At 34.0% G+C, this 26,612-nt stretch overlaps 1 protein-coding gene across 3 annotated transcripts in view; it reads right to left on the bottom strand.

Moving 5' to 3' along the window:
• Rfx7 (regulatory factor X, 7) overlaps positions 1–26,612 on the bottom strand; it is a 61,623-nt gene that overhangs the window by 16,755 nt on the left and 18,256 nt on the right. Inside the window, exons 2-3 of one of the 3 annotated variants that reach the window (XM_005376601.2) lie at positions 23,872–23,954; positions 22,589–22,711 (exon numbers count right to left, since the gene is read on the bottom strand). In XM_005376601.2, coding sequence (XP_005376658.1) covers positions 22,589–22,698 — 110 coding nt within the window. In that variant the 5' untranslated portion in view covers positions 22,699–22,711; positions 23,872–23,954. The other 2 variants (XM_005376600.2, XM_005376598.2) reach the window with 2 other exon arrangements.

Genomic DNA, 26,612 nt, shown 5'->3' with positions numbered 1-26,612 from the left:
GTTTGAACAAGTTGAGCAAATTCCTGGGAACCCAGAAAGCCATACACATGCAAAGGGCTGAGGGCGTCCTCCTGAGAAGGCCTTATGTTCTCACCTTTAACTAAATGTGAGGGCTCCTAAAAGCAGGAAGTGAAGGCTAAGGAAGAGTACTAAACTGTTAAGACTGAGGGTTAATACTGTACCCCAGTACACACAGAGTCCCTAGACAAAGCCTTGGAGATTTATTGGTTCCAGATGCTTAAGGAAATCTATACCTAATGATTAGTTGACCAGTAAGCTGAGTAGAGACTTTTGCAGCCACATAAAACAAAAAACACAAACCTTGTAATTCAGAAAAGGGACAAACAATTACTACAATAACCAGCAATAACCATAAATGCTGAGCAGGAAATTGAACTGGACTTCTAGAGTACCTCATTACTTAATTTTAAATGTCCACTGTGCAACAAAGAATTTATAATATGCAAAGAAACAAGCCATATATCTTGGCTCTTACACAGGAAACAAAGTAATCATTAGTAGCTGTGCTTGAGGAAGCTCAGATGTTAGACTTGCTACACACTTTAATCTAGCTATTTTAAATATGTTGAAAGAGCTAAAGGAAATCATGTCTCACTAAACAGAAAATGTCAATAAAAAGAAATATACATGAATAAAAATTTTATATAAAAATGAATATATGATTCTGAAGTTGAAAATATAGAAAGTGGAAAAAAATTCAACAGAGGGGTTCTACAGCAAATTTGGGCAGAGAGGAAAAAAAAAATCAGCAAATGTGATAAAGTCAATTGAGATTACCTCATCCAAAGAACAGAAACAAAAAAGAATAAAGACAAACAAAAAGAGCGCATAACTTCTTAGCCTTCTGGCTAAGATCAAGTGTAGAAACACAGCCTTAGAGATCTATGAGATACCATCAAATACCAAAATATACAAAATGAAGAGAACACAGAAAGAGGCCAGTAGGAGGAATATCAAAGAAACAAGAGCTAAAAATGTCCTAAAGATAATACAAACATTAAATTATGTATCCAAAGAGCATGACACACAAGTAATAAAACTCAAAGAGATACACAAACAGCTGAACACCACAGACAAAGAGAACAGCTTGAAAGAAAAGAGACTCATCACGCACAAAGTGACAACTTATGTCTCATAAGAAAATACTGAGACTAGAAGGTAGTGAGATGACAAATAGTGCTGAAAGACTGTCAAGCATGAGTTGTGTACCGAGCAAAACAAACTGTCCTTTAAAAGTAAAGGAGACTGGAGACATTCCCAGATAAGTAATTAGAATCCAACACTAGCAGATCTGTCTTACATAAGAAAAAAAAATGCTGGCAGGGATGTAGAGAAAAAGGAACTCACACATTCTTGGTGGGAATGCAAATTAATACAGACATTGTGAAGAACTGCATGGTGGTTCCTAAAAAAAACAAAACTAAAAATGTATCCTCCGTGTGATTCAGCTTTGTTAGCAGTGGCCCAAGATATGGAATTTGCCTAGGTGTCCATCAATAGAAGAATGGATGAAGAAAATACATTTTACATATATAAATTTCATTAGTTTTGTTTAATAATGTTTTATATGTGATATTTAATAATGTTTCATATATATGATAATATTCAGCCATTAAAAAAAAGAAATAATAAAGGCAGTCATTCCAGGCTAAATGGAGAAACACTAGACAGGAACTTAAAATTTACTGATAAAGGTAACTTCATAGGTAAAGATAAAATAGAGTGTTTTCTTTGGGGGGTGGTTTGTAACTGATATTCTCCTATCAAAACTGAGAGACAACTACACAAAACACCAATTAAAAATCTATGCAGCTGGGTGTGGTGGTACATACCTATAATCCCAACACTTGGGAGGCAGCCTGGACTATGTAAGGAGCTCAAGGCCAGCCAGAACTACATAGCAAGACCCTGTCTCAAAAAAACACCAAAACAAAAAACAGATTAAAAGAAAAAAGAAAAAAAACCATGCAGACCCACACACAACACATAAAGATGTAGTTTTTGTGTATTTGTGAAATCTGCAATTAACCAAAACTAGTTTTTTAAAACAAATTATGATGTTAATAGTAACATCTGAGACAACCATTGAAATAATTTAAAAAATACATATATATACACATAGTAAAAGAAAAAGCATGAAAATAACTCAGTAGAAAACACCTATTTAATAGAAAAGAAGGAATAACGGAAAGAAGAACAGCAACAAAAAAGAGATAAGACATGTAGGAAAAAAGTAGCAAAATGGCAGTTATCATTTATATCTCTTCAGTAATTACATTAAATGTAAATGCATTCAACTTTTCAACTAAAGCTAGATACTGGTAGAACAGATTTAATGTAAATATGATCAAGCTATTATATACATACTATATTAACTTTAAATTCAAAGATACAGGGGATGGGGCTGCGCCTGCCTGGCAAGCACGAGGTCGTGAGTTCGGTCCCTAGTATGAGAAAAAACCAAAACCAAAACCAAAATCAAGAACAACAACAACAGGGGCTGGGGATTTAGCTCAGCGGCAAAAGCACCTGTCTGGCAAGCGCAAGGTTGTGAGTTCAGTTCCCGGTAACGGAGAAAAACCAAAAAACCAAAAAAAAAAAAAAGAACAACAACAACAAAAAAATTCAAAGATACAAGTAGGCTGAAAGTAAAAGAATAGAAAAAGAAAAACAATATTCAAATAGTAACACATTGGAGTAGCTATACTAATAATGAAAACAAAACTTTAACACAGAAATTATTAATAAAGATGAATATATTACTTCATGACGTGGCCAAATCACAAAAGCTAAAATACAGTGGTACCTCAGTTCACAAATTTAATTTATTGTATGATTTTGGAAAAGATGGCCACATTTGTGTTTGTCACCCACTGCTGAGTTTGCAAACAAAAACAAAATTGTGCCAAATGCTTCCGTTGGTGAACCAAATTGTTTGCAAACAAAAGTGGTCCTGAACTGAAGTACTACTATAATTATAACCTTTTATGCACCAAACAATGGAGCCCCCAATAACATATAACAAAAACTGACAAGTTAATGGGAGAAATAAAGAAATCATAATCGGTGACTTCATTGTCTCATCTTTAATTATGGTTAGAACTATGCAAAAGATCTAAAAGGACAAAGATGACATGAACCATGCTATCAACCAACCAGACCTAACACACATCTACAGAACACTTTACTACCTAACAGTAGAATATATATAGTAGATTAAACAAGTACATATGGAACATTTTCCAAAATAAATATATTAAGCTACAGAACCAGTCTCAATAAATTAAAGAAGAATTAAAAATCATACAAAGTATTTTCTCTGACCATAATCAAATGAAATTAAAAATCACCAACTCAAGTGGAAATTCACAAATAATTTGGACACCAAATGATAAATTCCTTTTTCTTTTTTTTTTTTTGTACTGGTAATTGAACTTGGAACTTTGTGCCTGCCAGGCAGGTGCTGTGCCACTGAGCTACAGCCCCAACCCCACCAATGGGTCAGTGAGGAAATCACAAGAGAATTTAAAAAATAATTAGAGGTAAAATGAAAAGACAATATACTAAAACTTGAGGGATTTAGGGAAAGCAATTCTTAGAACATTTATAGCTACATATTCCAAGATTAGGAAACACCTCTAATTAACATCCTAATTCTCCATTTCAAACAAATTGAGAGAAAGCTAAACTCAAAACAAACAGAAAGAAAAAAATGATATTTGAGTATGGAAAAGTGAAATGGGGATTAGAAATACACTAGAAAAAAAATCAGCTCAGAAGTTGGTTGTTTGAAGTCATCAACCAAACTAAAAAGGGCAGGAAGAAATAAAATCAGGAATTAGAAAAAGGAACATTACTACTTAAGTTACTGAATAAAAGCACTATAAAGTAATATAAAAAGCTGTATGTCATCCAATTAGATAATCTATGTGAAAAGGACAAAAATCCAGAAATAAGTTACCAAAATCAGTTAAAAAAGAAATAAGACAATCTGATCTATAAAGGAGTGAGTGAATTAGTAAGTTAGAAGTACCTGCAAAGAAACTCCAGCTCACTGGTAAATTCTACCAAGCACTTACAAATACCTCACAAACTTTCATAAAACTCACTATATAAAAGGCCAGCACTACCCTGATACCAAAATGAGACAAAGATATGACAAGAAAACAACAAAGCAATATTCTTTATGAATACTGATATAAAAATCCTTAGTGAAACCCTGACAAACGGAATCTAGCATGTATATAATGGCCTATAAACAATACAATCTATAATATAATATACCACTGGTGTTGTGGCACACGCCTGTAATCCCTGCACTGAAGCAGGAGGATCACTGTGAGTTAAAGGCCAACCTGGGCTACAAAGTGAGTTGAAGGCCAACATGAACTACATAGTGAGACTCTATCTCAAAATATATTAAACTGCTAAGAACAGATACTACACTTGATCTTAGAAAAAAGGCCGAGAAGCGATTAAATTATAAATATATTATCCATATTAATTGTATAAAGCAAAGAAACTCAGTATGATCATCTCAGAGCCAGAACAAACATCCAACAAACTGGTTAACGGTTGAAAATTCCTCAACCTGATAAATGTACAACTAACATCATACTGAAACGTTTTAGGTTTTCCCTGCAGGTCAGGCAAAAGATGGGGTTTTGTCCACTCTCACTATTTCTACTCAACACCATACTGGAGAGTCTACTGAGGGCAAGTAGGCATAAAAATGATATAGGACATTCAGATTAGAAAGGAAGGTATAAAATTACTTCTATTTTCAGATAACAAGATTTTCTTTATAGAAAATCCTAAGAAATGAACTAAAAAACTATTATTAGTGCTAATAAACTAGTTCAGTGAGATTACAGGATACAGGTTCAGCATTCAAAAATCAGTCTTGGGGCTGGGGATTTAGCTCAGTGGCAAAGCGCCTGCCTGGCAAGCGCAAGGTCGTGAGTTCGGTTCCTGGTACCGAAGAAAAACCAAAAAAAAAAAAAAATTAAATAAAAATTAAAAAAAAAATCAGTCTTACTTCTATACACTAGCAATAAGCAATTCAAAACTATAAATTCCACTTATCAAAAAGAATAAAATATTTAGTAATAAATCTAATAAAAAACACTAAGATGCATACATGAAAATTGTAAAACATCACTGAATGAAATTAAAGACAATATATGTATTTGGAAGGATCACCCATGTTCATGAATTGAAACACACAATATTGTAATGATGGCAACAATCCCAAACAGATCAAAGATTTAATGCAATCCTTATATAAAAATTTCTACTACTTGCCTTACAGAAACTGACAAGCTGATACTTAAATCCATAGAGAAATTTATGCAACCCAGATGACTTAGAATGATTTTAAAGACTGAAGTTGGAAGACTCACATTCCTCAATTTGGTATTTTACTACAAAGAGTAATCAAGGTAATACAGTGCTGCCAGAAAGATGGATAGAGCAATGAAAAAGAAATAAGTCTATCCAACTATGGTCAACAGAGGTCCTTCCAAAGTGCTAAGACCACTGAATATGGAAGTAGTCTTTTCAATAAACAGTACTGGAACAATGGGATATCCATGTGCAGAAGAACGAATCTGGGCACCTGCCTCACACTATATACCAAAATTAATTCAAAATACAAAGATCCATATATATGAGCTAAACCTATTAAAACCCAAGAAGGAAACACCGTGTCAATCTGCATCAGCCAACAGTCTCTTAAATATGATACTCCAAAATAAATGCAAACAAAAATAAACAGAATTTCATTAAAATTAAAAATCTGTTTACCAGAAGACACTAGCAAGTGAAGACAGCACACAGAATGGGAGAAAATATTTACAAATCATAATGTATCTAATAAGGACCTAATATCCTGAATATATAAAGAACACATAACTGAACAATAAAACAAAATATAAGTAGGCAAAGAATTTGAAAAACATTTTTTGCTTCAAAGAACACAGACAAATGGCCAATGCATGCATGAAAAGATGCCCAGTGATATAAGTCATAAATTAGCTAAGCCGGGCATGGTAGCACATGCCTGTAACCCCAGCACTTGGGAGGATGAGGCAGGGGGATTGTAAGTTCGAGACCAGCGTAGGCTACAAAGTGAGCTCAAGGCCAGCCTGAACTGCACAGCGAAACCCTGTCTCAAAAAGACAAAAAAAAAAAAAAAAAAAAAAATCATAAATTACCTAAATTTATGAAATCTAAATCAAAACCAGGGTTTACCACTTCACTTGCACTAGAATGGCTATAATAAAGACAGAGACAAGGACCAGGGAAGATGCAGAGACTGCCACCCTCTTCAATGTTTACTGGTAGAAATATGAGTGGTGCAGTCATTTTAAAAAACAATTTGGCAATTCTTCAAGAAGTTAAACAAAAAAAATTTTTTTTTATGAGCCAGCAATTCCATTTCTTGTCATATGCCCAAGGGAGCTGAAAATGTATATTCACACAAACACGTATAGACAACGTTCATAGTAATACTCATTATAACCAGAAATTAGGTGAACCAAATTGTTCAACTAAGGTACAGATAGACAGAATGTAGAACTGGCTAAGTATGCCCTAAATGCTTGGGACCAGAAATATTTCAGATTTCAGAGTGTTTTACATGTTGGAATATTTACAGGGACTTCTCCATATAAGTTGCACATCTTTAATGTAAAAATCTGAAGACCAGAATTCTCCGAAATCTGAAACTTTTTAAGCATTATGCCAGAGCTCAAAAGCTTTGAATTCTGGAGTGTTTTGGACTAGTTTAGGAAAGTTCAACCTACATAATCATACAATGAAATACACTATTTGGCTGGAAAAATGAATAGGCAGATACATGCTACAACACTTTGTAGGTTAGGTAGTTTGAGAGGAAACCAGACAGAACAGTCTGCATAATGTAAGATTTCATTTGTATGAAATCTCCAGAAAAGGCAAATTCAGAGACAGAAGACAGATTATTTGTTAGTAAGGCTCTGGAGGAAGAAAACAGTGACTGCTTTGGATATGGGGTTTTGGAGAGATGATGAGAACATTCTGGAATCAGTGTTTCTGTTGCCTCAACCTTGTAAATATTTTTAAAATCTACTGAATTATACAATTGAAAATGGTGAACCTATGAATAATTCTCAATGAAATATAGTAATTGTGATTATTGCTACTGCATAAATCTGAATCACATGCATTAAGACTAAGGAGTAGAAGTGATTAATGTGCTGGTATATGGGTCTAGCAAATCACATTTGCATCTAATATTAGTTTAAAGGTCCTCATATCATTCAGATCTATGTCGCTTCCTCCCAAAATAATTTTTTTTCCAAGTCAGACAACAGATGGTTTAAAAAAAAAAAAAAAAAGCTTTGTTAGATCTGGGCATGGTGACATAGCTGTAATTCCAGCACTCTGGGAGGCTGAGGCATAGATTGGGAAGAAAGTCTCTAGGAAAACAGGAAATAAGAACAGGAAGGACTTCCAATAGAATGTAAGATATAGTACTGTAATAATGGAGCATCTGGATACAATTCAGGACACACAGGTACATATATAGCATAAGTGTATTTATTTTTCTTTCCTTTTTTTTGAGACATTCCTCTATATGTACATATAGATTTTCTCTAAAAAGATATGGGTATTACTATGTTGCCCAGGTAACTCACAATCCTCCCATCTCAGTGGCTGGGATTATGACTATCTGCCACTGCATACAGGTAGGATAGAGAAAAAAAAATTTTTTTAAACAAAGAAGTCAATTAACACAGAAGTTTTACAAGAAATGCAATCTTGATAAAAACTACTATTGCAATGCATAATAATCTATCAAACTAATGTCAACACTGATTTAATTAAAATAGTGATATAACCGTATTGAGATGCTAGGGTAGGCAAGTGCACGTGGGATGTATGAGAAAGCAGAAATTCATTTAAGTCCTTTAATGATAGTTAAAAACTAATTCTAAAGAACCAGAATTGTAAGTGTACTTGTTAGAACCAACTTAATGCCCACCAAAACCATTAAAAGTAACGTCTAGAAAGCAAGACTGGCAAATGCAGGACAGTTTTACCCCCTGTGAAAACTTTTACTATTTGCATTTTAAAACATGTGCATGTGTTCTGGAAGAGAGGGAGAAAAACCCAAATTGAAATAAGTGATAAAAAAGAGGATTCATGCCAATGGCTGTCAGAAAAGACACAGATCAAACAGTAGGGGAAAAAAAACCTCATGGGAGTGGGATGGACTTTTGGCAGAATCTAATGGTAAAGTTGAAGGAAGCAGGGGGAAAAAATATTTCAAATGGGAAAACAGCTAACTAGACTGAAAACTTCTTACAGGCACATATTATTCTGCAGTCATTGTCTGATACCTTACAAACAGGAACTTAATAAATATTGCTTCAGTGAGTGTTGAATGCTGGCAAGTATTTAAACAGTATGTGAAGACCATTTATTCACAAAAAATAACAATGTAAGAAAAACAAGAAACAGGATAACTAGAATAGGTCATACTTAGGGTTTTACAATTGTAGAATACCTTGGTCTCTCTGTAAGCAAATATCCATCATTATTGTGGTTTTACAAAGAAAAGATAAAAAATATTAAAAATATATTAATTGGATTATATAAAAATTTAAAACTTCTGTGTATCAAATAAATGAATCAACAGAATGAAAAAGACTTCTACTTTTCATGGCTGAGTAAATTTTTCATCCCACAGAATGAGAAAAGTCTTCAAGTCATATGTGATAAAAGGTCAACTTCTAGAATATATAAAGAACACACAACTAAACAACATAAACAACCAAATTTTAAAAATGGGCAAAAGAAATAAATACACATAAATAAGACATACCAATGTCCAAAGAACACGTGAAAAGATGTTCAATACTATTAATCTTTCTTTTTTTTTTTTTTTTTTAACCATTAATCTTTCTGGAAAAATGTACCAAAACACAATGAGATTAAGACACTACCTCATACTCAAAAGGATGGCTACTATCCAGAAAAAAAAGTAGTGCTGTTAAAAATGGAGAAAATTAGATGGCAGCAATGTAAAATGTTGATAAGATACACAAAATTTACCCTCTAAAACAGTTTTAATATATGGTTCGATGGCATTAAGTTCATTCACTGTTTTGCTACTATTAACTGCCATCCCACTATCTCTTTTCACTTGGCAAAACTAAAACTTAGTACTTATTAAACTGAGTAACTCCTGTTTACTTCCTCCTCCCACACCCTAGCAACCACCACAGCACTTTCTGTCTCTTACGACAGTAATTTTTCCTACACACCACAGCACGGCATTTGCCCAAAAATATTAAAAATAGAATTGCTATATGAGCTGGCAATTCAACACTTGGATATATACTGAAAAGAAGTGAAAGCAGGGACTCAAACATATGTGCATATCCACACAGCAGCATTATTCACAACCATCAAAAAGTGGAAGCAACCTAGTATTTATCAATAGAAGAATGGATGAGCAAACTGTGCAAACATAAATAAACCAAAATATTAAGACAGCCTTCAAAGGAAAATTCTGGCACATACAAAATATGGATGAACCTTGAAAACATGCTGAGTGAAATAAACCAATCACTAAGGGACAAATATTGCATGAGTCACTTAGATGAGGAAACTAACGAGATGGTCAAATGCAGAGAGACAGAAAGTAGTATATGTTGGTTTGTAAGAGCTGGGAGGAGGAAATAACCGAGAGTTATTGTTCTACAAGTACTGAGTTTTAGTTTCACCTATTTAGACAAGTGAAAGGAGTTTTATTTTTGCCACAGATATCACTATCTGTGTACAGATGGCGATGACAACAGAACAATGAGAATGTACTTAATGTTACTGACTTGTATATTGAAAAATGATTAAGACATTTTATGTATTATAGTTAAAATTATTAAATACTACTGCGGTTTATTAATAAGCAACACCTAGTATAAGGTTAAAAACATATATTTGGAAAAAAGTAATAAATATTTCACAAACGCTGTAGAAAAACAGAAGTCAGTATAGTTAATTTCAAATACATAATGTAAATCAGTGATTTTTTACTTTTCTTTCCTCCCTTATTGCATTTGAATTCTAAGAGTCATGTTCAGCTACAGGAGCTCATTTTGGATGTTAACAAACAAAACCAGGCTAATAATTATGTCAGTAAGGAGCCTTGGTTGGAAGGAATAGGGATCTCTGATAATCACAGAAATGCCTAAAAGAACAATTAAACTCTCTTGCTGAAATCACTGTGAATTGGAAATTTTGTTATATACACATGAACTTAATCATTACCAGTTAAGGATTAAAAAACATCTACTTTTGTAACAGCACTCTATATTTTTACTTTCTCTTTCTCCATCCCTTTAAGATACTAGTCTCCCCTCCAAGTCTTTACCATCTATGTACCTTTCAGGGCACTGCATTTCATTTAAGTCTCATTCTCAAATACAAAATGGAAAATGTTCCGCAGTAGATCCTAATGCCCCACTGACTGACAGACATTTTTCTTGTCTTTACTTGAGCTGTATGAGGCACACAAGACTGTGTGAACTCCCTTCTTAGACTGTATCCTGCTTTTCGATTTTTCTTTTAAATTTCTCATTTCTTGTTATTCTGCCTAATCTCTAAATACCAGTTCTCTCTTTAATCTTATTATTTCTCACTTTCTGAGCTGTTGTCTATTTTTTGATTTTCAATGACTCCATGGCCTTCATAGGGGGTGAAGTCTAATCTTGTGACCTTTTCTCCTGAACTGTGTGACTTCAAGCCTGTGCACACGATCTGGTATTGTACTCGCCAAGTGGAATGCCTATCTGAATCCCTAGCCTGCTTGGAAAATTCTACTCCACTTTTATGATGTCATACAAGTCACCTCATCTGCCTTCACCAAATTGTGGTGGTTTTAATTCTTTCTTTGTGCCCTAGTTTTGTTTTTTTTTTTCTATTTCAGAATAGGGGCTTTATACACCTAATGTTTGATAACCTAATGACTGATTTATTAATCCATCTTTAAAAAGTACTAATTTGTGCAATATCTCTGTCTTTAGAAGTGAAAATATTTAATTCTTAATTGTCTTAATTAAAATAATATTGAATACCTATTGACTGCTACATGTTATTTTAGGGGCAAGTGAAAAAAAGGCAGTAAGGGCAGGTGCTGCATATGATAACTCAAAGTTTCAAATGATTCTGATTTTAAATGAGGAGATTTGGTGTCTTGTTGAGAGAGTTCAGAGGGGCAGATGTGGAAAAAACGTGAAATCTGTGGTAATTCAAGTAAAAAAAGGGAAAGAAAGTGCAGATAAACCATACTCCTGAGGGGAAAATCATGGAAAACACAAGGACAAGCAAAAACTGGGATAACAAATTTTATGATAAGCCGTACTAAGGAAGTATCAAAAAAATTAACCTGAAAAGTAGTAACATATGATAAGACATTATATTTAGGGTAACAATTTAGACATTTTCACTATTACTATAAGCTTAAGTAGTAAAATCTTAAGCCTATTTATATCTTAAGGCATATTATTAATATTATCCATCAAATGTGAAAAAAGAATTCATGATACTGAATTGGTAACGTTTACTGTTTTCAATACTTGCACCTCACTTTTGTTTTTTATTTAGTCCAATGTGAAATGTGATAGTATTCTAATATTCTGTTCTAACAAGCTGCACAGCAAGAAACTTACTACATTTTTCAGTTTTTCAGTTTCCATTTCAGTTTCACCTTCCACGTATTTCTGAAAATATTATCTACAGGTCATCCACTTTGTCAGGATTATCTCTACTTGTCAATAATGAAGGGCCCATATTTTTGCCAACAGCAATGTCATTTTTTTCTGTTTTGTTCCTGCAAAAGGTGTGTGTTTCTTCTTTTGCTCCTCTGTAGGGAAAAGCTCATGATCAGAATTCAAGCTTAAAGTGGGCTCTCCATTGGGTAAAACGATGCTGCTTTACAGCAAATCTCATGCGGAATCTTCCCTGGTGCTACGGTATTCAGGTTTGTGCCCACCAAAAATCCATTTTTAAAATTCCTAATCCCCGAAGTGATGGTGTTAGGAAGAGGATTCTTTTGGGAGATGCGTAAGCCATAAGGGCAGAGCAATAAGAAAACAGTAAGAAAACACCATCATACAAGAAAGTATACCTCACTAGAATCTGATCATGCTTGCACTCTAAGCTAGGCCTCTCCAATGTCCAGAATAGTAAGGAATAGATTTCCATTGTTTATGTAAGAAAAAAAAAATCATAATATAATGAAGGCTTGGTAAATTTTACTCTAAAATTTTAATTTAAAGATTTTTTGCACATTTAATCTGCTGGAAGATAAAACAGGTAAAACGCTTGAAGATACAGATGCAAGCAAGGACTTTTTGAACAGAACCCCAACTGTAAAAGAAATAACACCAAGAATAAAGAAATAGAAATATATCAAATTAAAAAGCTTCTGCACAGCAAGAAAACAACCAATAAAGAGACAACCTATAGAATGGGAAAAAAGTTTTCCAACTACTCTCACAGGACTAATATCAAGTATATATTAAGTCAAAAAATCATACTTCCCCCAAATAAAAGACCCAATCAAAAAAATGGGCAACTGAAATGAACAGACACTTTTCAGAAGAAATACAAATGACCAGAAAGTTCATGGAAAAATGTTCGGCATATTATGCCATTAGAGCAATACAAAGTAAAACAACACTGAGATTCCATCTTACTCCAGAAAGAACAGCTATCATTGAGAAATCAAAACACTGCAAATACTGGCAACGGTGCAGGGGAAAGTGGAACACTTTTACATTGTTGGTGGGAATGTAAACTAAGAAAACCACTGAACTAAAAAAGAAATTCCATTCAACACATATTTTCCCTTTCTGCAGGAAGTACATTATATTGATACATGAATAATCACGTTTATAGGAGCACAATTCATAATAGCTAAAGCTTGAAAGTGACCTATATGTCCACCCACAGATAAACGGATAAAGAAAATGTGATATTTAACACAAAAGTATTCTACTTATGCATAAAAGGGGTCAATTTGAGTCACATGTAGGCAAATGGATGCACCTTAGACTATAATGCTTAGTGAAATAAGTAAGACACAGAAGCTTAAATATTGCATTGTTTCCTTACATGAGAAACCAATTTGGCCTTGAACCCCCAAAACCTAAGGAGTTTGGCCTTGAACCCCAAAACCCTAAGTTCAAAATTTCTATAATTCATTTCTTTGAGCCATAAAGACTTCTTAAAAAAGGGAGTCTTTATATCCACCTGTCTTATACAGCTATTACTACATTACACAACATTATATATATGAGAAATTTATCAATATGCACATATGCATAGACATGGCCTAGATTTTACAAGGGCAGGAAAATATTTATGTTATGTAACTTGTGAAATGCTCTTTATTTTACGCTCTTGAAGTGCATGTTACCAGAATATCTCTACCTACCAAGTTCTGCTAAGAATTTAACTTACATTGGTTAATAAAATAGAAATCACAAACACAAGAAGTAGGCATGAAAGTATCTCACACATAATTAGATAATAAAAATTTAAGCCTTTGCATTCTTTTAAAATTAGATTAAAATGTAAGATTTACAGAGAGTATTTGTGTACCAGAAAATACTATAGCCAAAGTTGTCAAGTTTAAAAATCTAAAACATTTGTGATTCTACCCAAAGTAAAAACAAACAGATCTTCAGGATTGCTAAAATAGGTCATATGTTACTTAGTAAGAAATCTATCAAATAGCCCTGAAATCTACAAACTAGAGAAAACTAAGGAACTGTGACAGACATCTTTATTTGTGAGAGATCAACACACTGCTCATCTTCAACTGATAGAACAGACAAAAAGGAGTAACAGTTTGGGGGCACAGAATTTGAAAGATATGAAAAATTGAAGAGTATATGTTGTGGATATTAATGAACAGACAGTGTGACATAAAGAGAGTGTGCAGAAATATTTATAAAAACTGATAATTTGCTAGACTAAAAATATACTTCAATATTAAAAATCAGAAATTAAACCATATTCTCTACCAGAATACAGATGAGAGATTAAGAAGATATATAACAAAGAAAAACTCACTCACATACATGAACAAAACAAAACCACTTTTTATTAATTTGGATCAAGGAAGATATCAAAACTGTAGTTTCACACTGTAGAAGACAACAGGACATGTGACAACTCAAATCCATACCAATGGGGAAGAGTCAAAACAGATGTAGATTCACAGACATAAATGTTCAAATGTTAGACATGAAAGAATGAAAGAAGTTACCATTATATTTAAAGAGTAAGAAAAACACCCCCAAAAATCAGGAGGAACAAAAATGAAAGCACTAATAAATGAAAAACCAGTTTTTTTCTTCACAAAAGAAAACTGAATAAAAATAAGCTATGGCCTAGGAAAACTTGAAGAGGGTACAAAAGTCTCAATCTACAGAAACCAAAAGGCAAATAAAATATAGAATATATTAAATGAAAAGGTATACATACTACTATACTAATATACTTGAAAATATGAAAAATAAATTATCCACATTGACTAGTGAAGTCAAAACCTAACCAAAATGAAATACAATACTATTTTCAAAAAAGGGGTCCTGAAATACAAACAATTTTCCAAAAAGGGGTCCAGTCTAGGTGGTTTTATACTAAAATTCTCTAAAACTTTTAAGAATGAGTAAGTCCCAAGCTATGAAACTGTTTCAGAGCACAAAAAATTAGGAAGAGTTCCAAAATCATTTTATAGAACTGCCCTACCCTCAAATGAAAACATGATAAAGCATAAATTTATAGAGCAAATTCACTTATGAACACAGATACAAAAATCCTAAATAATACACTTGAAACTAGAACTCAAAGATATAAGTGATAGAACATTTTATAATGGAAAAGCTTTTATGTGTATTAGATAGTACAGTCATAAAATACAGTGTATCAGTAAGTCAAAAAAGTAGTGCAAAATAAACTCAAAAGATGCCAAAAATGTGGTCTATTTTAATATCCATTTCTCATGAAAATAAAGCCTTGGTCAAGTATAAATGACATGTTCTTAATATTAGAAAATTTAGAGGAAATGATGTTTATCACTACAGTGGTACCTTGGTTCACAAATTTGTTTCTTTCCATAATTCTGGTCATAAACCAAGTTGGAAGAGTTGGAAATCAAATTCAGTGGTTAGGTTCAATGTTGATCTTAGAGGAAAATTTAATTCTGTTTGTGACCAAAATAGTGGAGAGGATTCAGTTCATGAACCAAGACATCACTGTATACTAAAAGTTGGGAGGCAAGTCTAACGAAATAACAAAATACAGACAACGGACAAAGTACACACAATAAGCTAACAATAAAAGTCAGAAGTAAAAACCAAAGGACTAAACAAAATTCAGTAAGTATAAAATGTACAACAATAAACACTGCCTATAAAACAAAAGAACAATGAAAAATTTTATTTTTCATAATATAAATAATAATAATTACCAAGGAATAAACATAATGAGAAAAATAACTGAAGGAAAGTAAGTAAAATTTAGTGATGGGCATGATAGAAAGATATAAATTAAGAAATATTTCTAGCCTAAACTTTTAAAAATAAAATTTTAAACTTATGAAGACTGAATCAAAATCCCTATGGGGTTTTCTTAAGTTTAAAAAGTGATCTGCAACTTCTTATGAAAATATTAACTGATTAAAAATAAAACCAAGAGGGGCTGGGGATTTAGCTCATCGGCAAAGCGCCTGCCTGGCAAGCGCAAGGTCGTGAGTTCGGTTCCCGGTACCGGAGAAAAACCAAAAAATAAATAAATAAATAAATAAAAAATAAAACCAAGAATAATTGTGCAACAGAGGTATAAAGAGGAAAGACTGAGCCTATCAGCTACTGAAAACACTTAGGAGCTTAAGAGCTGAAATACTGTACTTAAATGGTGATATTGGCATAAGTATCATAATAAATCCAGGAGCCTTCAGTAAGATGATGATAACCAAAAATTATTTAATAAAAGCCTTGGGATAATTAAACATTCAAAGAAAAATAAAATTGGTGCCTTATCTAATGGTATGTACTAAAATAAATAGAGAGAGGCCACAAATATAGCTCAGTGGTGCAAGCGCCTGCCTAGCAAGTGCAAGGTCCTGAGTTCGATTCTCAGTATCCACCCAAAATAAATAAATAAATAAATAAGTAAAATAGACTAAAGGTTATGTATGAAAAGTAAAAACAAAAATACTTAGGAAAAATACAGATGAATGTTCAGCATCTAGTTGCATGGGAAGCTCTTTTTAAGCATAGCAATGCTATACACTGTAAAAAGAAGTGGACAGATCAGACTCATAAAAACAGAACTGAAATTACATAACAGTAATTTTGGAAAAGTTACATTTTATTATTAATTAATGTCTTTAATGTATAAAAGTTCATAAGCATTAAGAACTAGACACCTAAAAAGCACAAATGGACTATACCAAAAATGCACTTTACGATAACAATTATATAATGTTTAGCAAGTAATCCCAATTTCGGTTAATCTACACTCAATTATAGTCAAGGATATTTACTGCAGCTTTAAATACAACTGCCTTCTCCCAAGAATTGCATGAACAGTGTAGCTAAATCTGGTTAAACAAGAATAAATACATAAAAGTATTTTTAAAAACTACATAGAAATAAACCAGCAGGGTTATTTTTAGGTACTGAGACTCCTATTTTTCTTCTTCATGCATTTGTAACTATAAGTACAAATGTTCATATGAGTACATATTTTGCAATCAGAAAAATAATATAAAATGTATTAATCATTTTATAAATATATATGAATAATCACCTTCAAATTTCAACGAATAAAAAATTCAATGGTTTGTAAATTAAACTCTGTATATAAACTTCCTTAAAGCTTTTTAGTTTTATTCATCTTAATTTAGCATACAAATAATTCAAAGAAGCTAGTTATTACTGAGATTACACTTTTTGTTTTTTCCCTCAAAGAGATGTTGATTTTAATGACTGTTGAAAGGACTGGTCTTCACATAAATACATTTAAATATCACTGCAATGAGTTATAAAAGGGTCACACACAACAGGAACAGCTTGCAATAGAGGTGTATCTCAGATAAATAAGAGCTGCTTTTAGTGAATGTAACAGTTTAAGATTGGTCATTCTGTTAGGGTTGCACTCAGAAAACTTCACTTAGGCACTTCAAATAAGAAAAAAAAGTCTTAGGAAAAGACAAGTCTCTCAAATTTTCTCTAAAAATCTTCACTGACCAGAAGTGTTTGTGTCAAAATACAAATTTACCTTCTGTGATTTAACATTTTGTTTTCAAAAACAAAACATAAAACTATATTTTGTTTTTTAAAACACAATTTTAAAACTTTTGCTCCTTCCTAATAAATATAGTGTACTTTAATTTACTTTTTACTTTTCTGTAGTCTTTCTATACTTTTTATATCTATGAAATTATTTAAACTGACAAGGTAAATTAGGGTTTCAGGTGATGAACACTCAACTGAGAGGAATCTGCAGCTTCTACCTGCATCCATTCTGTGGAAGCACAATTTATGTGTTCATTAGCACATATCATGTTAACTGTGCGCTCTTTGATAATATCTATATCATTTCTGTGCATGTATATTAACCATATGTAAACTAATTCATACTTTGAACAGCTTATTTATGTACACAAAGAAGTCCTAGCTAAATAATACAAGTAATATTTCTAAACTTATTTTTTTTTCTACCCAATCACTTTGATATCCTTCAAATTTAACAGGTTTCAGGGCTGGGGATTTAGCTCAGCGGCACAGCACTTGCCTGGCAAGTGCAACATTGTGAGTTCAATTCCCGGTACCGAAAAAAAAAAAAAAAAAAAAAAAAAAAGTAACAGGTTTGCCTTCTTCACCTATTACGAAACACTGAGTCTTATATACCTGTCCCTGACTAGTTTTGCAACACTTAATAGAGCCAATGATCTTTTCTAGGTTTCAATGTGTCATTTATAAAATGAGGATAAGAACTTAAGATATGGAAATTGTATTATCAATTATCAAGGACCAGGTTCCATCCCAATAACCTTTAGTATTAAATTATTACATATTCTGTGTAGGCACTATGGGGAATACAATAGTAAAGTATATTCTAACAGTGAAATCCTTTTATGTACTAAAATATCCACATTCATGCTTTGTATACAATACTAAAATCATTAGGAGCAGCAAAATCATTAACACAATTCTTTCCAATTCTATGAATGAAAGTGATTAAAAAGTTGCTTTTATCTACTACTTTTTTTTTTTAATTTTAAAGAGTAAAAGAAGGATAACAGGATAATAGGGAGGGCTTACCAAATTACAGACAAAGTGGTAGGAAATTATCAATGGTTGTTGTTTTATATATTGTTATCTACAAGATAGTTTCTCAGGAAAACAAATAGACAAATAATAGTGAGCTACAGACAAAAGAGGTAGGAGATTATCAATAGTTGTTGTACTATACTTTGGTATCTTCAAAGTGGCTTCTAAAGGAATAGAGCTATACATGAGTGACCAATTGAATAATCATTAACTATTCTCAATGGTTGTTGTAGGAAACACATAATAATAAACATACATCCATTTACGAAATAGCATAGAAACAATACAAACATTACAGTGTTATGGACGGATTAGTAGGAAAATATCAATGGCTGCTGTAATACATGGTGGTATCTTCAAAGTGGTTTCTCAGGAAGACAGAGACACGCAAGAAGGATCTAACAAGTAGTTATAGCCTAAGGGTTGTCAAAAATAGCACATTACCTCCTCACCAGTGACTCCTTTCACTGAGGTGTGATGGCTGGAAGGCAGGCCAGGATTGAAAAGAAGGACTGACAGACTTGCACCTGTGTCTAGCAACAGGCTGTTTTCTTGTTCCTCCGTAGTCATGATTACCGAGGGCTCTTCCACGGAGATGACAGTCTGGCCAGAGGGAGAAGGCAGAGTATGCCCTGGGCCCCCTCATTCCTGTTGGACTAACTGGTAGGAGGGGTCTGAGCTCTGGGGCCTCCGCTTCAGAGAGCAGATGGATCTCCAGTGGTCTCATTTGCACTCAGGGTATGGCCCAGGGGGCTTCTTAGGGCAGTTCCTCTTGAGGTAGCCTGACTTTTAACAGTGGTAGCAGATGAATGCAGTTGTTAAGTTCTTCTTGGGGCCCCAAGAATCACACTTAGGGTCTGTTTCTCTTAGTGCTGCAGCAAAAGCAGCTGCTTTTTCTCAGTCTGTTTTCTCTCCTTGGTCTCCTCCTCATCATGGCTATAGAATACTGAGGAGGCAATTCTTACTACTAACATCCCAAGTGAGCCACCTGGGGCAAAAGCCATTTTTTGTAGCTTTTTCTCTCCAGCCTCCCATCGCATTGGGACCCCACAACCACTTAAGTGTCCTCTCCCCAACTGTCAGCACAGGCAGCAGGAATCTCAGTGCAGACCTCTCTGGGGCTCCACGTGCTCCTCCACCACAGCCTGTACTGTCAGGGGAAGAATGGCTTCCAGGAGGTCTCCCCAGGTATTGTGCAAGGTCCTCCTGGTTTGTAGCTTCCAAATGGCTCTCATGATGCTGGTCCACTAGACCTCTGACTCTTCAGGCTTAGGCTGTATTCTCATGTTCTCCGAGTCCTTGTTCACCAGCTGCTCCTCTGCTGACTCTGGATCTTCCTGGTTCTCAATGGCAGGGGCAAGAGCAACCCACTGTGTGGCATGTATTCCGAGGGGTTTCTCCATGTCAGAATGATTCATGCACGTCCGTGGGCGGGCCTCCGCAGCCGGTGCTGGTGGGCCAATTGTGTCATTGTTTCTCTGTGCCATGACAGTTCTCAATTGCGTGGCAGTGGCTGGACTAAGGGCCGGCGCATGCCAGCACTCACCACCACAGGGCTTCCCGGGCACTGGGGGCCCTACCCCCAGGTGCCTGCACAGCTAGGAGCTGGCTCAAAGGCCGGTACACCCTGCCGCGCAGCTTCCCAGGCACGTGCGCAGCTGGAGGCCGGCCCAAAGGCTAGCACACCCCGCCACGGGGCCTCCCGGGCACACGCAGCTTCCTGGGCACTGGGGGCCCTCCTCCTGGGCACCTATGCAGCTGAGGGCCGGCCCAAAACTCTACTACTTCCTTTTTAAAGTACAGACTCTTTAAATCACTTCATTTTATTTGTACTACGCTTTAATAATCTGCAAATAAAATGTTCCAAATTGGAGCTCTTACTATTTCAAAGAATATGATGTTTTGATCTCTTTTGCTTAGGGAAGATTTATAATGTCTCATTTCTCCCTGCCCTCACAGTACTAGTGATTGAATCAAAAACATTCACACTGAGGTACATCCCTAACCCTTTCTATTTTGAGACAGAGTCTAAATTGCCCAGGCTGGGCTCTCATTTGTGATCTTACTGCCTTTACCTCCCAGAGTTCTGGATTTACAGGTATGCACCACCATATCTGGCTAATATCCTTAGGAAAAAACATATAAAGATTTATGTGAAATTTAGAAAAAGACTTCAAGAAAAAATTCACAATAGTAATATAGAAAAATACAACCAAGCCTTGTCCAGGGCAGGATATTTTTTAAAACTTAAGTTTATTAGTATATTTTATATATACATGATGATCATATTCATCACAGGGAATATGTACTTGTACATGATGTATTTTGATTCTTCTCTTTTCCCTAATCCCCTCTCCTCCCTTCAGCCCATCTTCCCTTCCCTATTTACAAAGCTTTGTTCCTATTTTATCCTTTCATCAAAGCATTTTTTCCTTTTCCCTTCTTTCCTTTCCCCCACTGTAGTTGTTCTTTCCTTCTGAATAATTTCACAATATCTATTGTCACTTGGTCTTAAGGTAGGATCTTTTTATAAACACATGGACTGCTCTCATGGGCTACAATCACACTTGTGCAAATGTAGGGTACTGACACAGTGGAAGGTCATTACTTCAAGAATGTATGAATATCCTGGGTTCCCTTACTAGTCCATGATGAAAAATCACATATTCATTTGTGCAATTTGTATTACGGGAAACTAGCAAAACATCAGAGCATAATTAGTTCCTTAGTATTTCATACTTCAGGGAACTTTTATAATTTTAAAGCTGAAAGAAATCTCATTCATCTTCAATTGCTTTATGTTACTGATGAGCCAACTGATAAAACCAATAGTTAAGAAGTTTGTCTGGGTCATGGAGGTTTATTGACCAAACTCATTCTCTTTATCTTTAATCCAAGGTTTCTTCAACACATCTCACAAATCTGCTGGGTATTTAGTCTTTTACGGGATTACATTTGGTTCTTTGACATGGTCATTTCTATTTTAATTAACTTATGTTCCTATGAGGACAGAGGCTGGGTCCCTCTTACTCATCACAGACTCACAATTTAACAAGTTTGGCACACAGCGGGTATTTAACACTGCGTATTAGGTTACTGTGTATAACCTTTCTAAAGAGCACAAATGCTAAAGTTTTCCAGTTTAACTCCATGTTCTTGATTATTTCAGATATTTTTCTCTAGTCTCTTTTTCCAGTTCCATTATGTTTCCTTTAGAAAGATAGCAAGAATTTAGAATGAAGGTAGAATACTTCCTTTCTACATACCAATAATCTCAATAATATAGTTCCTTTGCATCAACTGTCTTACAAATTACATAATTACTACACATTGTAGGCTTGCTTTTTTTTTTTTTTTTTTTTTTGTCTTTTTGACTATGGATTTCACTATGTAGTTCAGACTGGCCTTAAACTCACTTTGTAGCCCAGGCTGGCCTCCAACTCCCAAGGATCTTCCTGCCTCAGCCTCCCAAGTGCTGGGATTACAGGTGTGCACAACCACACCCAGCAGTCTGACACTTTAGTGACTAGAAAATTTTGGTTTTGTTTACTCTGTCAAAATAAATTCTCCCTTTCAAAGAAATTATAAAAATTTAACCAAGACTGAGTTTAGCACCTTCTAACTAATTTTATATATCTAGAAGTACTTTTCCATTTCCATATTTTTGTTTCAGTATTTAAATATTAATCTGTATAATCCAGTGTTTGTTTCTATGTATACAAGTCACTGAACTCTCTTATCCTTCAATAATTAATCCACAACATTTTTTGGTTGGCATGGAAGAGTGAAAGAATTTTGATTATTAAAATGGTTTTTAAAAGGTCCAAGTAAAATACATTTTTCTTACTGATCTATCTACTGTTTTCCACTATCCCTTGAAGCCTAGACACATTCTTCCTGTGATCCTAAGAACACTACCGGAATCTTTATTCAAAAATCCTCTACCTGTAGACATCCTGAAGAACGCTAGAGAAAACCCTTTATTCAGAATCCTGCTCTGTATTATATACTAGCACAGAAGCTTAAAACTGTGAGAAATCTTAAGACTTCTTAGCACAATTCCCCAAAATTGGTCTGATATTCACCAATGATAAAATAAATCATTTTGGTAAGTAAAGTACTGTATAATAATTCTCTACCATGGCATGTTTTATACATATTATACTTACTTGTATTCATCATAGACTTCCTGTTTGGGCAGTGAAGTCTCAGGATGTTCCTCTAGAGTATTCCGAATCCAAGAAAAGGCATGCATTTGCTGTGCCCGACTAGATGACATGGCATTCTGATCACTAATCATAAAATAAAAACACATTTTAGCTGAACTAGACAGCAATTAATCAATAATTTTTGAGTCAAGTCTAAATATTCTACTAAAGAACTATGTGCAAACACATTAAAATTGACCAAACCAAACCCTAATGTATATACAAATTTCCCACCGGTGGTTGTGAGCCATATTTTATAGTAAGGTTTATATTTAAGTTACTACTCTCTTCCACTCCTTTGTCTAAAGAGTCACAGGAAGCTGTATAATGACAATAGAAGGTATTAGTTTTAGTGAAAATTACCTCTGATGGCTATTGGCTCACTTACTTGTTCAGTTGCCTATACTCAGAAATGCTGAAACTTTTAAAACAAATATTATGGAAAATTTGTTTATCTTCTATTTCTTCAGCCTACTCAAAAAATATACTATATGAAAATAACTACCTTGAAATCTTACTATAGCACTCTATCTCCAGAATGGAATTCATACCAGAGAGATCCTGAATGGACACATCTCCTACCATTGTTCTTGCAACTACCCCCTTACCCAGGCTAACATGTCCACTGAACACTCTAAGAGTTTATTACATGGCAGAACCCTTTATCAATTGATCCCATGAACTGAGTATCAATGACAGCATGATGAAAGCTGCTTCACCAATCCACCTCAGCTACCATGAGAATAATTTATTTAATTTCAAGGAAGATACTGAATAATATCTTCTTTGGGTTTTAAGATACCCAAGCTCTTAAAATATTTATTACGAATTCATGTTCATACTGGTAATTTCTTTTCTTTTACGTTATATGATATGTTTATTTGATGGTGCCTTAAAAAAAATTCCAGTACCTTATTTCTCACAATATTTATTCATTTATTGTTTAGTTTTCTGTTCAACTTTTGTAATCCCTCCTAATGCATAGATATATCTATCTGCCTATAAAACATAACTCAAATTGCATTTTTATACCAAATACTCAGTTGTGTAAATGAACTGGCAAAAAGTGCAGGTATATACTTACCTAAATATCATCAGATTCAAACAATCTATTATTTTATCAATATTTTCTGATAATTTTAGGAAAATTTTCAAATATTAAAATCACAGCACATGTAACACACATACATCTTAGAGATGTCCTATAAGCAATGTAATTATAGTGAAGATAAGACTAGGTATACCTTTTCTCTCCATTGCTGAGACCAGAAGGCAGCTGAAGGTAGAGGTAGAGTTTCTCTAGGTCTGTAAACTTCTCAACTTCTTGCTGTTTACAAAGAATTAAAAAGAAGGATCATTTTTTAATGACAATTGTTTTCCTCTCAACAAAATATACCAGCCAGGGATATAGCTCAGCAGCACAGAGCCTGCCTGGCAAGCACAGAGCCCTGAGTTTGACTGCTGGTACCAAAAAAACCAAAACAAAACAGAACAAAATATACTAATACTTCCCTAACTGATTCTAAATTTAAATTTAAAACAGATGTGATGACTTATCTGCCAATTGAAACAAAACCTAGGCTTTTCTCTTGCCATTAAAATAATACAATTAGATTGTCGAATGCTTGCATTGCATATAAGAAGTTAACAATGTTATTTTCCAATTAATTCTTATAAATAAAACCAAAGATCAATGCTAGAGAAAAGATCCTCATTTTAATCTTATTTGAAAGAGAGTTTTACAAAACTGCAGGACAACTGCTAGACAAGGAGTTAAGAGAAACATTTATTAGATAAGCATTAACTGAAGTAGCTATGGCTCTGGCGAATTTTTCTTATAACTGTAAAACAGATGACACGATTTCTAGGATCCTTTTCTAACTCCCAAATATCTAGAACATGTGATGGATACGGCTGCTGTCACCTATAGATAAAACTGAAGTTTAAACACATTGAAATACATCCAATGATCCTTTCTGGACTATGCAGATACAATTACTCTTTGACTTGGAACAGCAGATTATCTACTGCTATTGTTTTGCAAGCATGTCATTTTGCCTATAAATATACCTTTTAGAATAATTTCTATATTCCTCTTTATAAAACTCTTCTTTCCCTGGTGAGTCTGCCATATAAAAGCTTCAAAGTACAACAAATTCTGTTACAATAGAAACATTTGGAGCTGGGTGTGGTGGCTCATGCCCGTAATCCCAGCACTCAGGAGGCTGAGGCAGGAGGATGGCTGCAAATTCGAGTCCAGCCTGGGCTACAAAGTGAACTCAAGGCCAGCCTGAACTGCATAGCGAGACCCCGTCTCAAAAAGACAAAAAAAATTTAAAAAAAGAAAATAAAAAGAAGAAGTACTTGGTAGCCTATTTGAAGTAAACTCCATTGCAATGTAGATAGAGTACTGGCATTTCTATGGCAGACTTCACTGTTACTTAATAAAGTACAGCTTAAACAAAGATCCAGTATTTGAAAAAGCTTTTAATTGAGATTATTCTTACCAAAATTCACCCACAAAAGTTAAATCTTAGAATTCATTCACAGAATGATTTAAACTATGAGTGATATGCAAATGACTCCTAAAACTGTTTTTAAAAAAAGAAGCCATTGTCTATGTGTAGTCTCTAGATTCACAAGTTTACCGTCTAGGAAGGGCACAAGAGATATCCCATTCGTGACTGTTATTTCTCAGCACCTTCTGTTCTCTACTTTCCAGAGTCTAGTTTTGAAGTATGTTTAATTCTGTTCTTTTAGTACACTCCACATAATGTTAGTTTTAGACTTCTCTTTGCCCCCCCCATTTTCCTAGTCTCTTTATTAGTCTAGGTTTTTAGCTGTCTTTCTTTCAATAATGGAGAATTTACTGTCTCATTAACTTATATTATTTTCCGCCATAGTCACAAATTATGTAAAGTAATTATGAAGCTATACTGCACATCATGAATCAGAAAAAGACAGAACATAACACCACACACATAAACAATACAACATAGTCTTTGTCCTTCAGGGCTTACAAATACACTTACATTATTAAAATGTGTATTTGTTTCCCTGCCTTTAAGGTGTTTTAAATGTGGTTTCTAAAATACTTTTTGTCAAATGCTATTAACAACCCCCACAGTTTATCCCAACATTGCCTATAATATTAAATTCAGGAAGGTTGTGTTTTAATAAGACATTACTGTGGACAAAGTCTGAGAAAATTTAACAAAAATGATTCTTGATAACTAAGAATAAAAGTATTTCACATTGTTAGTGATATGTGGGATTGTATATAGTTTTCAAATTTTACATATGCTGAGAGTGAAATATTTCCAGGTAATCTAAATTAGGATTAAAACACAACTAATTTTAAGAACGATGTAAAAAAAAAGCACGTTTAGAAAAGATTGAACTCAGAGTCCTATTATTTTTTTCTTATTTCAAACAACAAAAATAACCCCTTCTACATGTTCTACTATTTCATTTGCTATTTGGAGTTCAACACACAAGAAAGAGTAGCACTAAAGCTGGTAGCACAGAAATGCTATGAAGCAAAAGGAAACAAAATGACCCGAATGTATAATGATGGCATTTGAGTTCAGCAAGGCTGAATCCACCACAAAGATTACTGGTTTTGGGTGTATTGGATTAAAATTACCAATCATGTGTTAACTTCTTATATGCAATGAAAGCATTCAGCAATTTAACTATATTATTTTAACGGCAATTTGGATGTACTGAGTTTGGATTATTTACTGCTAGTTATTCGCTTTCAAAACACTGCTCACTGGTCAAGTGAAGAACCTAACCTTTCTTGATTATCAAGGCAAATGTATCAGTGGCAAGGGTGTTAAAACATCATTCTTTTGTATGTTTTATGAAAAATTAAATGTCAAGAAGAAAGTTTCCTGTTCCATGCTGAGATTTAGTGAACATCAAAAAGTAAACATGTTTGGCTGGATTTATGAAATGAAAGCTAATGGTTCTCTATCTGTGC

Source organism: Chinchilla lanigera, unplaced genomic scaffold (genome assembly GCF_000276665.1).
Source record: "Chinchilla lanigera isolate Chin_1 unplaced genomic scaffold, ChiLan1.0 scaffold00008, whole genome shotgun sequence".
Lineage (NCBI taxonomy): Eukaryota > Metazoa > Chordata > Mammalia > Rodentia > Chinchillidae > Chinchilla > Chinchilla lanigera.
This window is presented reverse-complemented; position numbering and strand designations above follow the sequence as displayed.